We start from the raw sequence: 14774 nt of genomic DNA on the forward strand, positions 1-14774 counted from the left end.
AAAAAAGATAAGGTGACCATATGTGTGTAGGTTTACCTCTCGGCTTTCTATCCTGTTCCATTGATCTAAATTTCTGTTTTTGTACCAGTACCATACTGTCTTGATTACTGTAGCTTTGTAGTATACTCTGAAGTCAGGGAGTCTGATTCCTCCAGGTCCGTTTTTCTTTCTCAAGATTGCTTTGGCTCTTGGGGGTCTTTTGTGTTTCCATACAAATTGTGAAATTCTTTGTTCTAGTTCTGTGAAAAATGCCAGTGATAGTTTGGGAGGGATTGCACTGAATCTGTAGATTGCTTTGGGTAGTATAGTCATTTTCACAATGTTGATTCTTCTAATCCAACAGCATGGTATATCTCTCCATCTATTTGTATCATCTTTAATTTCTTTCATCAGTGTCTTATATTTTCTGCACACAGGTCTTTTGTCTCCTTAGGTAGCTTTATTCCTACATATTTTATTCTTTTTGTTGCAATAGTAAATGGGAGTGTTTTCTTAATTTCACTTTCATATTTTTCATCATTAGTGTATAGGAATGCAAGAGATTTCTGTGCTTAATTTTGTATCCTGCTACTTTACCAAATTTAGTGATTAGCTCTAGTAGTTTTCTGGTAGCATCTTTAGGATTCTCTATATAGTACCATGTCATCTGCAAACAGTGACAGCTTTACTTCTTCTTTTCCAATTTGGATTCCTTTTATTTCTTTTTCTTCTCTGAATGCTGTGTCTAAAGCTTCCAAAACTATGTTGAATAGTAGTGGTGAGAGTGGGAAAACTTGTCTTCTTCCTGATCTCAGTGGAAATGGTTTCAGTTTTTCCCACTGAGGACAATGTTGGCTGTGGGTTTGTCATATATGGCCTTTATTACGTTGAGGTAAGTTCCCTCTGTGCCTACTTTCTGCAAGGTTTTTAACATAAATGGGTGTTGAATTTTGTCAAAAGCTTTCTCTGCATCTATTGAGATGATCATATGGTTTTTCTCCTTCAATTTGTTAATATGGTGTATCACATTGATTGATTTGAGTATACTGAAGAATCCTTGCATTCCTGGGATAAGCCCCACTTGATCATGGTGTATGATCCTTTTAATGTGCTGTTGGATTCTGTTTGCTATTATTTTGTTGAGGATTTTTGCATCTATGTTCATCAGTGTTATTGGCCTATAGTTTTCTTTCTTTGTGACATCTTTGCCTGATTTTGGTATCAGGGTGATGATGGCCTCATAGAACGAGTTTGGGAGTGTTCCTCCCTCTGCTATATTTTGGAAGAGTTTGAGAAGGATAGGTGTTAGCTCTTCTCTAAATGTTTGATACAATTCGCCTGTGAAGCCATGTGGTCCTGGGCTTTTGTTTGTTGGAAGATTTTTAACCACAGTTTCAATTTCAGTGCTTGTGATTGGTCTGTTTATATTTTCTATTTTTCCTGGTTCAGTCTCAGAAGGTTGTGCTTTTCTAAGAATTTGTCCATTTGTTCCAGGTTGTCCATTTTATTGGCATATAGTTGCTTGTAGTAATCTCTCATGATCTTTTGTATTTCTGCGGTGTCAGTTGTTACTTCTCCTTTTCATTTCTAATTCTGTTGATTTGAGTCTCTTCCGCTTTTTTCTTGATGAGTCTGTCTAATGGTTATCCATTTTGTTTTTCTTAAAGAACCAGGTTTTAGTTTTATTGGTCTTTGCTATAGTTTCCTTCATTTCTTTTTCATTTTTTCTGATCTGATCTTTATGATTTCTTTCCTTCTGCTAACGTTGGGAATTTTTTCTTCTTCTTTCTCTAATTGCTTTAGGTGTAGGGTTAGGTGGTTTATTTGAGATGTTTCTTGTTTCTTAAGGTATGACTGTATTGCTATAAACGTCCCTCTTAGAACTGCTTTACCTGCATCCCATAGGTTTGGGTCGTCGTGTTTTCATTGTCATTTGTTTCTAGGTATTTTTTGATTTCCTCTTTGATTTCTTCAATGATCTCTTGCTTATTAAGGAATGTATTGTTTAGCCTCCATGTATTTGTATTTTTTACAAATTTTTTCCTGTAATTGATATCTAGTCTTATAGCATTGTGGTTGGAAAAGATACTTGATACGATTTCAGTTTTCTTAGATTTACCAAGGCTTGATTGTGACCCAAGATATGATCTATCCTGAAGAATGTTCCATGAGTACTTGCGAAGAAAGTGTATTCTGTTGGTTTTGGATGGAATGTCCTATAAATATCATTTAAGTCCATCTTGTTTAATGTATCATTTAAAGCTTGGGTTTCCTTATTTATTTTCATTTTGGATGATCTGTCCATTGGTGAAAGTGGGGTGTTACAGTCCCGTACTATGATTGTGTTACTGTCAATTTCCTCTTTTATGGCTGTTAGTATTTGCCTTATGTATTGAGGTGCTCCTATGTTGGGTGCCTAAATGTGTACAATTGTTATATCTTCTTCTTGGATCGATCCCTTCATCATTATGTAGTGTCCTTGTTTGTCTCCTGTAATAGTCTTTGTTTTAAAGTCTATTTTCTGATATGAGAACTGCTATTCCAGCTTTCTTTTGATTTCCATTAGCATGGAACATCTTTTTCCATCCCCTCACTTTCAGTCTGTATGTGTCTCTAGGTCTGAAGTGGGTCTCTTGTAGACAGCATATATACGGGTCTTGTTTTTGTATCCATTCAGCCAGTCTATGTCTTTTGGTTGGAGCATCTAATCCATTTACATTTAAGATAGTTATCGATATGTATGTTCCTGTTTTCATTTTCTTAATTGTTTTGGGTTTGTTATCACAAATCTTTTCCTTCTCTTGTGTTTCCTCCCTAGAGAAGTTCCTTTAGAATTTGTTGTAAAGCTGGTTTGGTGGTGCTGAATCCTCTTTAGCTTTTGCTTGTCTGTAAAAGTTTTAATTTCTACGTGGAATCTGAATGAGATACTTGCTGGGTAGAGTAATCTTGGCTGTAGGTTTTTCCCCTTAATACTTTAAATATGTCCTGCCACTCCCTTCTGGCTTGCAGAGTTTATGCTGATTGATCAGCTGTTAACCTTATGGAGATTCCTTTGTACGTTATTTGTTGTTTTTCCCTTGCTGCTTTTAACATTTTGTCTTTGTGTTTAATTTTTGATAGTTTGACTAATATATGTCTTGGTGTGTTTCTCCTTGGATTTATCCTATATGGGACTCTCTGTGCTTCCTGGACTTGATTAACTATTTCCTTTCCCACATTAGGGAAGTTTTCAACTATAATCTCCTCAAATATTTTCTCAGTCCCTCTCTTTTTCTCTTCTTCTTCTGGGAACCCTATAATTCGAATGTTGGTGTGTTTAATGTTGTCCCAGAGGTCTCTAAGACTGTCCTCAATTCTTTTCATTTTTTTTTCTTTATTCTGCTCTATAGTAGTTATTTCCACTATTTTATCTTCCAGGTCACTTATCCGTTCTTCTGCCTCAGTTGTTCTGCTATTGATCCCTTCTAGAAATTTTTTAATTTCATTTATTGTGTTTTTCATCACTGTTTGTTTGCTCTTTAGTTCTTCTAGTTCCTTGTTAAACATTTCTTATATTTTCTCCATTCTATTTCCAAGATTTTGGATCATCTTTACTATCATTATTCTGAATTCTTCTTCATGTAGACTGCCTATTTCCTCTTCATTTGTTAGGTCTGGTGGGTTTTTACCTTGCTCCTTCATCTGCTGTGTGTTTCTCTGTCTTCTCATTTTGCTTAACGTACTGTGTTTGGGGTCTCCTTTCTGCAGGCTGCAGGTTCGTAGTTCCCATTGTTTTTGGTGTCTGCTCCCAGTGGCTAAGGTTGGTTCAGTGGGTTGTGTAGTCTTCCTGGTGGAGGGGACTAGTGCCTGTGTTCTGGTGGTTGAGGCTGGATCTTGTCTTTCTAGTGGGCAAGTCCACATCTGGTGGTGTGTTTTGCAGTGTCTGTGGCCTTTTAATGATTTTAGGCAGCCTCTCTGCTAATGGATAGTGTTGTGTTCCTGTCTTGTTAGTTGTTTGGCATAGGGTGTCTAGCATTGGAGCTTGCTGGTCGTTGAGTGGAGCTGGGTCTTGGGGTTGAGATGGAGATCTCTGGGGAATTTCACCATTTGATATTATGTGGAGCTGGGAGGTCTCTTGTGGACCAGTGTCCTGAAGTTGGCTCTCCCACCTCAGAGGCACAGCCCTGACACCTGGCTGGAGCACCAAGAGCCTGTCATCCACACAGCTCAGAATAAAAGGGAGAAAAAAAAGAAAGAGATAAGAAGGTAAAATAAAATAAAGTTATTAAATAAAAAATAATTATTAAAAAAAAATTTTTTAAGTAATAAAAAGAAAGAAAGAAGAGAACAACCAAACCAAAAAACAAATCCACCAATGATAACAATCACTAAAAACTATACTAAAAAAAACAAGAAAAAAACGGACAGAGAGAACCCTAGGACAAATGGTAAAAACAAAGCTATACAGACAAAATCACACACAGAAGCATACACATACACACTCACAAAAAGTGAAATAGGGAAAAATATATATATATTGTTGCTCCCAAAGTCCACCTCCTCAATTTGGGATGATTCGTTGTTTATTCAGGTATTCCACAGATGCAAGGTACATCAATAAACTACTTTGGCTGGTGCCAAACTGACCTTTGCTTTTGAGTTTTACTGGTTTAACTACTCTAGCCAGCTGTTAAATTAAAGCCTCCAATTTTCATCTGCCACACTTTTTTGTATTAGTAAGATCAGGAATTGTCCTATGGCTTCCGTAACCTTTAGGAGTAGCATTCCATCTTTTTCACCTTTTGCAGAAAGGCCATCCTGATCTCACAGTTAAAGGTATTAGCATAAGTGTTCTATTTCCTTGTTGAAGGGGCCATGGAGAATGAAAAGGAAACCTGAAAAACTTACCCAGTACAGAGTTGGTTAACACTTAGGCCTAAGGTGGGCTTCCCCTACACATAAGGACACATTCCAACCCTTTAGCCTTTTGAGAAACACATGTGAGGGTAAAAAATAAATGGAGTGGAAAAAACTGTCCTGTCATGCATATGACAAAGTCATTGAAATAATTTTGTTTATTTTTTAAATTAATGTGCAGTAAAATTGTCCTTCGTTGGTGCACAGTTCTATGAATTCTAATGAATAGATTCGTGTAACCACTACCACAGTCAAGGTACAGAACAGTTCTACCATCTTAAAAAACTCTCATGATATTCCTTTGTAATCACACCTCCCCCTAAATCCTAATCTATGATAATTACTGCTCTCCATCACTTTAGGGTTTTTGTTTATTTGTTTTACCTTTTTAAGAATGTCATACAAATGTAATCATACAGCAGGTAACCTTTTCAGACTGGCTTCTTTCACTCACATACTGCCCTTGAGATTCAGTCAAGTTGTTGTATCTATCAGTAGTATCAATACATTCCTTTTTATTGCTGAGTAGTATTCCATTTTGTAGATGTACTGTAGTTTAAGAATTCATCCATTGAAGGATATATAAATTGTTTCCAATTTTGGTGATTATGAATAGAGCCACTTTAAACATTTGTGTATAAGTTGTTGTGTGATTGTAAGTTTCAATCCTCTATGATAAATACCTAGGTGTGGGATTGGTGGGTCGTATAAGTCATAAGAAATTACTAAAATGTTTCCAAATAGCCTGTATCATTTGACATTCCCACAGCAATGTATGAGAGTCCCACTAGTTCCATATCCCCTCTGGCAGTTTGTGTTATCAGTATTTTTTATTTTAGCCATTCTAATAGGTGGTTCGTCGTCATTTTTATTTGCACTTTTCTAATTACTAATGATGTTGTATATCTTTATATGTGCTTATCTGCCGTTCATATATCCTTTTGGTAAAGTGTCTGTTCAAATCTTTTGCTTATTTTAAAATTAGCCTGTTTGTTTCTTATTGTTGAATTTGGAAGTTTTTTGTATATTCCGGATACAAGTCTTTTGTCAGATATGTGACTTGCAGATATTCTCTCCCAATGCATAGCTTGTCTTTTCATTCTCTTAACACTACTTTTTACAGAGCAAAAGTTTTTAGTGTGAAGTTTTTTCAAATGAATCATGCTTTTTTGGGTACTGTATATAAGAATTCTGCCTAACTTCAGTACTCATAGATTTTCTCCTGTTTTCATCTTAAAATGTTTTATATTTTACATTTTATATTCAGATCTATGATTCATTTTTAGTTAATTTTGGATAAAGTATAAAGTTGAGTTCAACTTTTTTCTTTCTTTTTGCAGGGGGGGCATGAGGATGTATGACACTATTTGCTGATAAAACTCTCTTCACTGAACTGCCTTTGCAACTTAAAAAAAAAGTCATTTCACAATATTTGGTTGGCCTCTATAATCTGGATTCTCTGTTCTGTTCTACCGATATACATGTATATAACTTCTCCAGAATTATACTGTATTGATCATAGTAGCTTCATAGCAAGTCTTAAAATTAGGTAGTGTAAGTCCTCCAATGTCATTCTTCTATTTCAAAACTGTTTTAGCTATTCTAGTTCCTTTGCTTTCCTGTATACCTTTTAGAATCAGCTTTTCTATATCTACAATAAATACTGCTGGAATTTTTATTGGAATTGTGTTAAATCTATAGATCAATTGGGAGAGATTTTATGTCTTTACTATTTCGAGTCTTCCAATCCATGAATACGTTATGTATACAGTATATCTCTCCATTTACTTAGGTCTTTAATGATTTTTCAACATATAGATTCTCTACGAGTTTTATCAGATTTATACCTAAGTATTTATTTTATTTGGAGCTTTTATAAATATTATTTTTTGTTTAAATTTTACTCCAACTGCATATTGCTGGTTTGTAGAAACTCAACTGATTTTGTGTGTGTGTGTGTGTGTGTGTGTGTGTGTGTGTGGTACACGGGTGTCTCACTGCTGTGGCCTCTCCCGTTGTGGAGTACAGGCTCCAGATGCGCAGGCTCAGCGGCCGTGGCTCACGAGCCCAGCCGCTCCGCAGCATGTGGGATCTTCCCAGACCGGGGCACAAACCCGTGTCCCCTGCATTGGCAGGCAGACTCTCAACCACTGCGCCACCAGGGAAGCCCTCAACTGATTTTTGTGTAGTGGTCTTGTATTCTAAAATCTTGTCAAGTTCACTTAGTAATTCTAGGAGCTTTTCTGAAGATTTCATGGAGTTCTCTACATGGACAATCATGTCATCTGCGAATAGACATCATTTTATGTCTTTCTTTCCAATCTTCATGCCTTTTATTTCTTTTTCTTGCCTTATTGAGCTGGTTGGGAGCTCTAGGATTAAATACAGAGTATGAGTAGTGAGAATGAGTATCATTGCCTTGTTTCTGATCTTAGGGGAAAAGCATTCAATCCTTCATGATTAAGTATGACATTACCTATAGGTTTTTCATCTGTGAACTTTATCAGGTTAAGGAAGTTTCCATCTATTGACAGTTTGTTAAGAGTTCTTATCATAAATGGATATTGGTTTTTTAAAAGCTTTTTCTGCATCAATTGATATGATCATGTTTTATTGTTTTGTAAACTGGTAATACCATTACTTTGATTGATTTTCTAATATTGAACCAGCCTTGTAGTCCCAGGATAAACCCCTCTTGGTTGTGGTATATTATTAGTTTCTTATGTTACTTGATTTTTTTTAAATTTATTTGGAGGATTTTTATTTTTATGTCTCTGTTTTTTAGGGATATTGGTCTGTAGTTTTCTTTTACTGTCTCTGTCTAGTTTTGGTATCAGTAATGATGGTTTCATAAAATGAATTTAGGAGTATTGTCTCCTATTTTCTGTGGTACAAGAAAAAGAAGGAAAAAATGAGGCATTTTCTTAGTCCCTGCGGGCACTAGGAATTCCCTTCCCATTACTGAAGCCAGAAATAGAGGGTGTCCCCTACTACTCCCTCTATCCACACCTGATGCCCACCTTCAGGTTTTGGGCTGCCCCAGGCTATGGAATATCAGAAGAAAAATGAGAAACACACTACCTTTTGGTGGTATTTTAAAATCTAGTTATCTTCCCCAGTGTACCTGTTAACATTTACTTTTCAAAATCCTCAAATAGCTGCTCTGTGTAGGTTGTTTTTGTTGTTTGCTTTTGTTTTTTGTTGTTTTTGGTTTTTTTTTAATTAAGCTTTGTGCTTATTTTTTTAATTTATTTTATTTATTTATTAATTTTGGCTGCATTGGGTCTTTGTTGCTGCACGCAGGCTGTCTCTAGTTGTGGCGAGCAGGGGCTGCTCTTTGTTGCAGTGCACAGGCTTCTCACTATGGTGGCTTCTCTTGTTGCGGAGCACGGGCTCTACAGTGCAGGCTCAGTAGTTGCGGCGTGTGGGTTTAGTTGCTCTGTGGCATGTGATATCTTCCCGGACCAGGGCTCGAACCCATGTCCCCTGTATTGGCAGATGGATTCTTAACCACTGCGCCACCAGGGAAGCCCTCTGTATAGGTTTTTTAGCTGTAATCTCTCCAGATATTATAGCTGTATAAAGTGGGAGAGACAGGGCTCCATCTTTCCTGGAACCCTGAAGTAATTTTTAAAGAGAGGGAATTGGCAACGAACAAAGAGAAGAGCAAAGTATATTAGATATTTTTGCTCTGGGGGGAAAAGGTGAAAGAAGCTAGGACAAACATTCCTAGGCCTTGAAACTTCATTTATGATCACATTAGAAACAGGAAATATTATGTGGGTAAATATGCGTATGGAGTTTGTGTTAGTTTTTTATTGATGCATAACAAATTACCACAAATGTAGTGGCTTATAGCAATACAAATTTATTATCTCAATCCTGCAGGTCAGAAGTCCAGTTGGGTTTAGCTGTATTCTCTGCTCAGAATCTTACAAGGCCAAAATCAAGGTGTCCGTTGGGCTGGGCTCTAATCTAGAGGCTCCAGGGAAGAATCGACTTAGAAATTCATTCCATTTGTTTGCATAATCCAGTTCCTGTGTCCATAGGACTCACGTCCCTAATTCCTTGTTAGCAGCTGGCCAGTGCTTCCTTCCCTCAGCTTTAGGGTGCCCATTCCTTCTCACATGACCCCTACCATCCTCAAAGCAGCAATGACATATCATAGACCCCTTCTCACGTTTCAAATCTTTCTGACTTCCCCTTCTTCCTCCTTCATGTACTTTTTAAAGGGCCTGTATAATAGATCAGGCCCACCAGATAATCTCTGTGTTAAATTCAATTTACCTGGGATTTTTATCACACCTATAAAAATCCCTTTCAGCATAGCAGTACCTAGATTAGTGTTTGATTCAATAACCAGGGGAGAGGAATCTTGGGAGAAGGGGGTCATCTTCAGAATTCTGCCTATCATAGAACCAGATTAGAAAGTTTCAGGGTGCTCCAACATGAACTGACCAAACGTGTACTTCATGCTGAGTTTGAGGCCCAATGCTAAGTATTAAAGATGAAAAATGTACACTCAAGGATCTTCTCTATTGGTGAGAGACATAATCTCATAAAAAGATACTTATGCAGGGCCAGCTTTGTGGAACTACTTCTTGGAGAACATGCTGAGCAGTATCCTGAAGATTATGCATTAGGCAAAGAAAAGGTATATTAGACAAAGGAGCAACATGATCAAAGGTCTTGTGGTATGACATAGCATGGGCTGGGGGGAGTGGGCTCTATAAACTCTTTGATATTTCTGGAGCTTTAATATTTGAGGTGAGCAACGGCTGCAGATAAGGAAAGGCAAGACCTTTTTTTCCATTCTAAGGAGCTTCATCTTTTATCCCATAGGTAAAGAAGAACCATTAAAGAGTTTTAAGCAATAGTGAGCCAATCAGGATCACATTAGAAACAAATCATTTGGAAATTACTCTGGAGACTGGATTAACAGGAATCGGTCTAGACAGAGAAACCTTTTAGGAGGCTTTATATTAGCTGAGCAATATCAAAGGCATGGAGGGAAAACCTGGGGAGTGGCTGGAATGCTCGAGAGAAGGAGATTCGATTCAAGCAATATTTTGGAAGTAAAATTGACAGAACTTAATCACTGAGTGGGTTTGGACCAGGAAAAGAGGGAATGAAATGAGTCAAAAAGTCAGATTTTTTATTTGAGCCAGTTGGTAGATTAGAGTCATTAACTGAGACAGGGAATATAGCATGTGTGAGAGGAGGTAATGGATTGTTCTGGATGAAGTGATTTGATGAGCCTGTGGGAGTTCAGTAGGAAGGAAAAAATCATTCATTTTTTTTTTCCTTCACTACATCATAAAATGTTTGTTTTGTACTTCCAGTGGACCAAACAGTAGTTTCGGCACTCAGAATATTAAGATGTAGAACAGTCCTTATTGTTCAGGAGTTCACAGTTAGCTGGACTATGACAGATACCTAAGCAGTAACTATAAAAATAATATGACTAGGTACCTGATGATGGTACAATAAACAGGACATTCTGAAAGCAGTGGATGAGAGGCACCTCACTTGGCCTCAGGGGTCAAGAAAGACTTCCTGGAGTCTTTGAGACTCAAGGACTGAGTCTCAAAGGACAAGTTAGACAACTAAGCAGAGGTATAGCTTTTCTGGCTTTTTGTTTGTTTGTTTCCTGTGTCACTGGGACTACCATACCTGAGATACAAGGATCCATATTGAGATAGTAGTCAACAACTCTCATATATACCATTCCGTGGATGTTTTGCCAGTTTACAGTCGGGGAAAAGGGATCCCTTAGGCTCAGCAGTTAGTATAGGTGGATATTTGGGCAACTTCCTGAGTAGGTCAATAAACTGTTTCTATGGCTACTTCTGACGCTTAGTTTCAATCTCACGTTATGAATCCAGGCAAAAGCAGGTAGCTTCTGGCCCCGACATCTGAGTCTTCTTTCTGCTTTAGCTTTGTCTTGTTTTCCCGTTGTTGCTATCATCTGTTAAGATTGTTTGTTTTTTTCACTGTGGTAAAAGGTGGTATTATTTTCTGTGAGGCCACAGAATTTCGAAGCCCTCATAAAAGAATTTGCAGGCAGAGCCGGACAGTGTATGAATCATTTGAATCATCCAATTTCCCTAAAATATTTGCCCACCAGCCTCTTTGAGTACCCCAAATTCTACAAGTCAAAAATAATTCCTTTCAAAAATGGTGCTGGTGTAGGGGCTTCCCTGGTGGCGCAGTGGTTGGGAGTCCGCCTGCCGATGCAGGGGACACGGGTTTGTGCCACGGAGGGGCTGGTCCCGTGAGCCATGGCCGCTGAGCCTGCGCGTCCGGAGCCTGTGCTCCGCAACGGGAGAGGCCACAACAGTGAGAGGCCCGCGTACGGCAAAAAAAAAAAAAAAAAAAATGGTGCTGGTATAACTGGATTTCTGCATGCAAAAAAAAATTAAGTTGGACCCATACCACACAAAGCACAAAAGTTAATTCAAGAGCAATCATAGACCTACATGTAAGAGGTAAAACTATAAAACTTGTAAAAGAAAGCATAACTGTAAATCTTTGTGACCTTGGGTTAAGCAATGTTTTTGTTTTGTTTTGTTTTATAAATTTATTTTATTTGTTTATTTTTGGCTGCGTTGGGTCTTCGTTGCTGTGCACGTGCTCTCTCTAGTTGCGGCGAGCGGGGGCTACTCTTCGTTGCGGTGCACGGGCTTCTCGTGGCGGTGGCTTCTCTTGTTGCGGAGCACGGGCTCTAGGCACACGGGCTTCAGTAGTTGTGGATCACGGGCTCTAGAGCACAGGCTGAGTAGTTGTGGCTCATGGGTTTAGTTGCTTCGCGGCATGTGGGATCTTCCTGGGCCAGGGTTCGAACCCGTGTCCCCTGGATTGGCAGGCAGATTCTTAACCACTGCACCACCAGGGAAGCCCCCTAAGCAATGGTTTTTGGATATGACACCAAAAGCACAAGCATAATAATAGATCTGTTGGACTTCACAAAACTTAAAAACTTTCATGCTGCAAATCATACCATCCAAAAAACTGAAAAGACAGTCCACAGAATGGGAGAAAATATTTGCAAATCCTATATCTCATAGGGACTTGTATCCAGAATATATCAACATAAAAGACTCATGCTATTTAATAAAAAGACAAATAACCCAATTTAAAAATGAGCAAAGGGTGTGAATAGACATTTCTCTCAAGAATATATACACATAGCCAATAACATTAATGCTCAACATCATTAATCATTAGGGAAATACACATCAAAATCACAATGGGATACCACTTCATACCCACTACAACTGAAGAAATGAAGAAATGCTCAACATCATTAATCGTTAGAGAAATACACATCAAAATCACAATGGGTTACCACTTCATACCCACTAGGATTGCTGTAATCAAATATGACCCAGCAATTCCACTTCTAGGTAGATACCTAAAAGAATTGAAAACATGTTCACACAAAAAAAATTTGCACATGAATGTTCATAGCAGTATTATCCATAATAGCCAAAAAGTGGAAACAACCCAAATGTTCATAAACTGATAATGGATAAACAAAATGTAGTATATCCATATGATGGAGTATTAGTCAGCCATCAAAAGGAATGACATACTGGTGATACATGATTCAACACAAATGAACCTTAAAAACTTCTACTATGTTAACTGAAAGAAACCAGACACAAAAAGCCAGATTTTGTGTGATTCCATTTATATGAAATGCCCAGAATAGGCAAATCTATAGAGACAGAAATTAGCTTACTGGTTGCCTGAGTGCTGGAAGTGGGGAATGGGTAGGGACCACTAAGTGGCATGGGAACTTTTTTTTTCCCCTGGTGGTGGTAATAATGTTCTGGAATTAAATAGTGGTGATGATTACACAATCTTGTGAGTATACTAAGAACCATTGAATTGTGTACTTTAAATAGGTAAATTGTATGATATGAATTAATATGTCAATAAAGATGTTAAGAAACATAATTCCTTTAAATTAGGGTGTTGTCCTGTTTAAATGAATGTAGGGAGCAGGGAACATTTTAGTATTGCAGAAGGGTGACTCAGATGTCTGACGACCCTTTCCAGTGGACAACTGGCTAGAAGCAGGACTCAGAGTTTGCTTAGCCTGATTAAAGAAACACCAGGAAAGGCACACTTAAAAGGGATGGTAACCTGAGCGAGCCTGGGTAGCCAGGAGGAAACTCTAAGGTGCTGACGTCTGAGGAAGATGAGAAGAGGTCCTCCTATTGAAAACAGACAGAATATTAACTTAATCTGCTTGATAACTTTGTTCTTCCTAGCTTTATCTGTGATTATGTCTTGTATTACATCAGGCTCCAGTGAAAAGAATACTCGTTAGGTTCAGTTAAACTCAACCATTTATTGAACACATACATATGAGAAACACACTGTGCCAGGCACTGGGTATAAACATGAGTAGCATGCTCTGCCTTGACAACCCTTACAGTCTTATGTCTTATTGATAATAAAAACAGAAGTGAGAAGGCAAAAACAGAAATGATAGGGCCTAGTTAGTTTTAATGTCAGGTGACTAAGTGAGTAAGTGGCAAATAAGGACAATGTCCGGTGGATGATACATGTAAAATGGATTTTAAGAAATCTCAGTCTTACATTGGATGAGATATTTGAAACTTTATCAACGCAGAGTCCAAGGAAAGATGTAGGGACTCTTCTGGGTTTTAGTGGGTCACAGAGGGGAAACAAATGCATATACTTTATCAGAGAGTGGTAGGGGAGGCTACTTCAGTTAATCAGTTGGACAAGTATTTATTAATACCAGTGTTCGTGTCAAACGTTGTGCTGGGTACTAAAGGAAGCCCTTTTAACCTCGGAAGAAAGAATGTCAGTTCATTAACAAACTGGAAAGGCTGCTTAATTTTACCTCAGAGTGGGAGGGCAGAGGTAGATGTCCGTGTGTGGCCTTTGCTCTGTCGGGAACAGACAGACAGTCACATGGATTGAGACAGGAATGTAGGCATATAAGTAGTCCAGGGAAACTGTTCCTTCAAGTAACTACATGGAAAGGTTAGGTGGTAAGTAAAGGAATTATAACATCTGACATCCTAATGAGTCCACAGTACAGGCGTTGGGAAACTGAAATAGGAGCTTGACAGGGAAGTAAAGGCTTATTTTCAATAGGAGAGCTTCAGTAATTTTCTTATCCTTTTCAATTCTATAGCAGACATCAACTTGGATATATCAAAGCCTTTGAAAGCAAACCTGAGTTTTACCAAGCTGGATCAGATAAACCATTTTTTAAAGAAGATAAAAAGTGCACACAGCAAAGAGACCTCAGCCCTGTCAGACACCATGCTGAATAAGGATGAGCTTCCAGCCTCCAAATGTTACCGTGGAAAGTTGTCTAAGCTTAAAGTTCATGGTGATGGAGCACAAAAGATTCCATTTCAAGAAAACGTGTGGAGAACGGTTTCCTGCTTTCAAAAAATTTCTGTTCATACTACTCAGATTGTGGTCTCCATGGAAACTGTCCCCCATCCTAATAAACCGTGCCTGTTAGCATCTTTATCAACCCTCAGTGGAAGCCTTAATATCAAAGCAGCGCAAAAAGTGCCTGGTAAGTCACAGAAAAGGGGAGAGGGAGATGACAATGACTTGTTAACATCTAAAACTGCATAATGTTGAAGATTTATATTAAATAGAGTTTAAAAGTTTCAAGAGCCATTAGAGATTGGGAACATTTCTGGTTTGTTGCCTTATTTTAAAGAAAATGGTATAACAAATCAGTTAAGCCTAAGTATGTTACTGCGGTAAACTAAACCGTTCCTATCTACCTCTTCAGGCATGTTCCTACAGATGTCTTTGTAACTGTTCATTCCTAAATTTCTTTTTACCTAAAATAGCTGTAGTGGAAGAACAGAGTATATATCAAGTTTTGAGAG

At 38.0% G+C, this 14774-nt stretch overlaps 1 protein-coding gene across 1 annotated transcript in view; it reads left to right on the top strand.

The window, feature by feature from the left end:
• Nucleotides 1-14774, top strand: part of VPS13B (vacuolar protein sorting 13 homolog B) — a 798623-nt gene that overhangs the window by 597906 nt on the left and 185943 nt on the right. The window contains exon 36 of the mRNA XM_060287492.2: nucleotides 14054-14449. Within this exon, the coding sequence (XP_060143475.1) occupies nucleotides 14054-14449 (396 nt within the window). The remainder of the gene's footprint in view (nucleotides 1-14053; nucleotides 14450-14774) is intronic.

The sequence above is a fragment of the Globicephala melas genome, chromosome 17 (genome assembly GCF_963455315.2).
Source record: "Globicephala melas chromosome 17, mGloMel1.2, whole genome shotgun sequence".
In the NCBI taxonomy this organism is placed as follows: Eukaryota; Metazoa; Chordata; class Mammalia; order Artiodactyla; family Delphinidae; genus Globicephala; species Globicephala melas.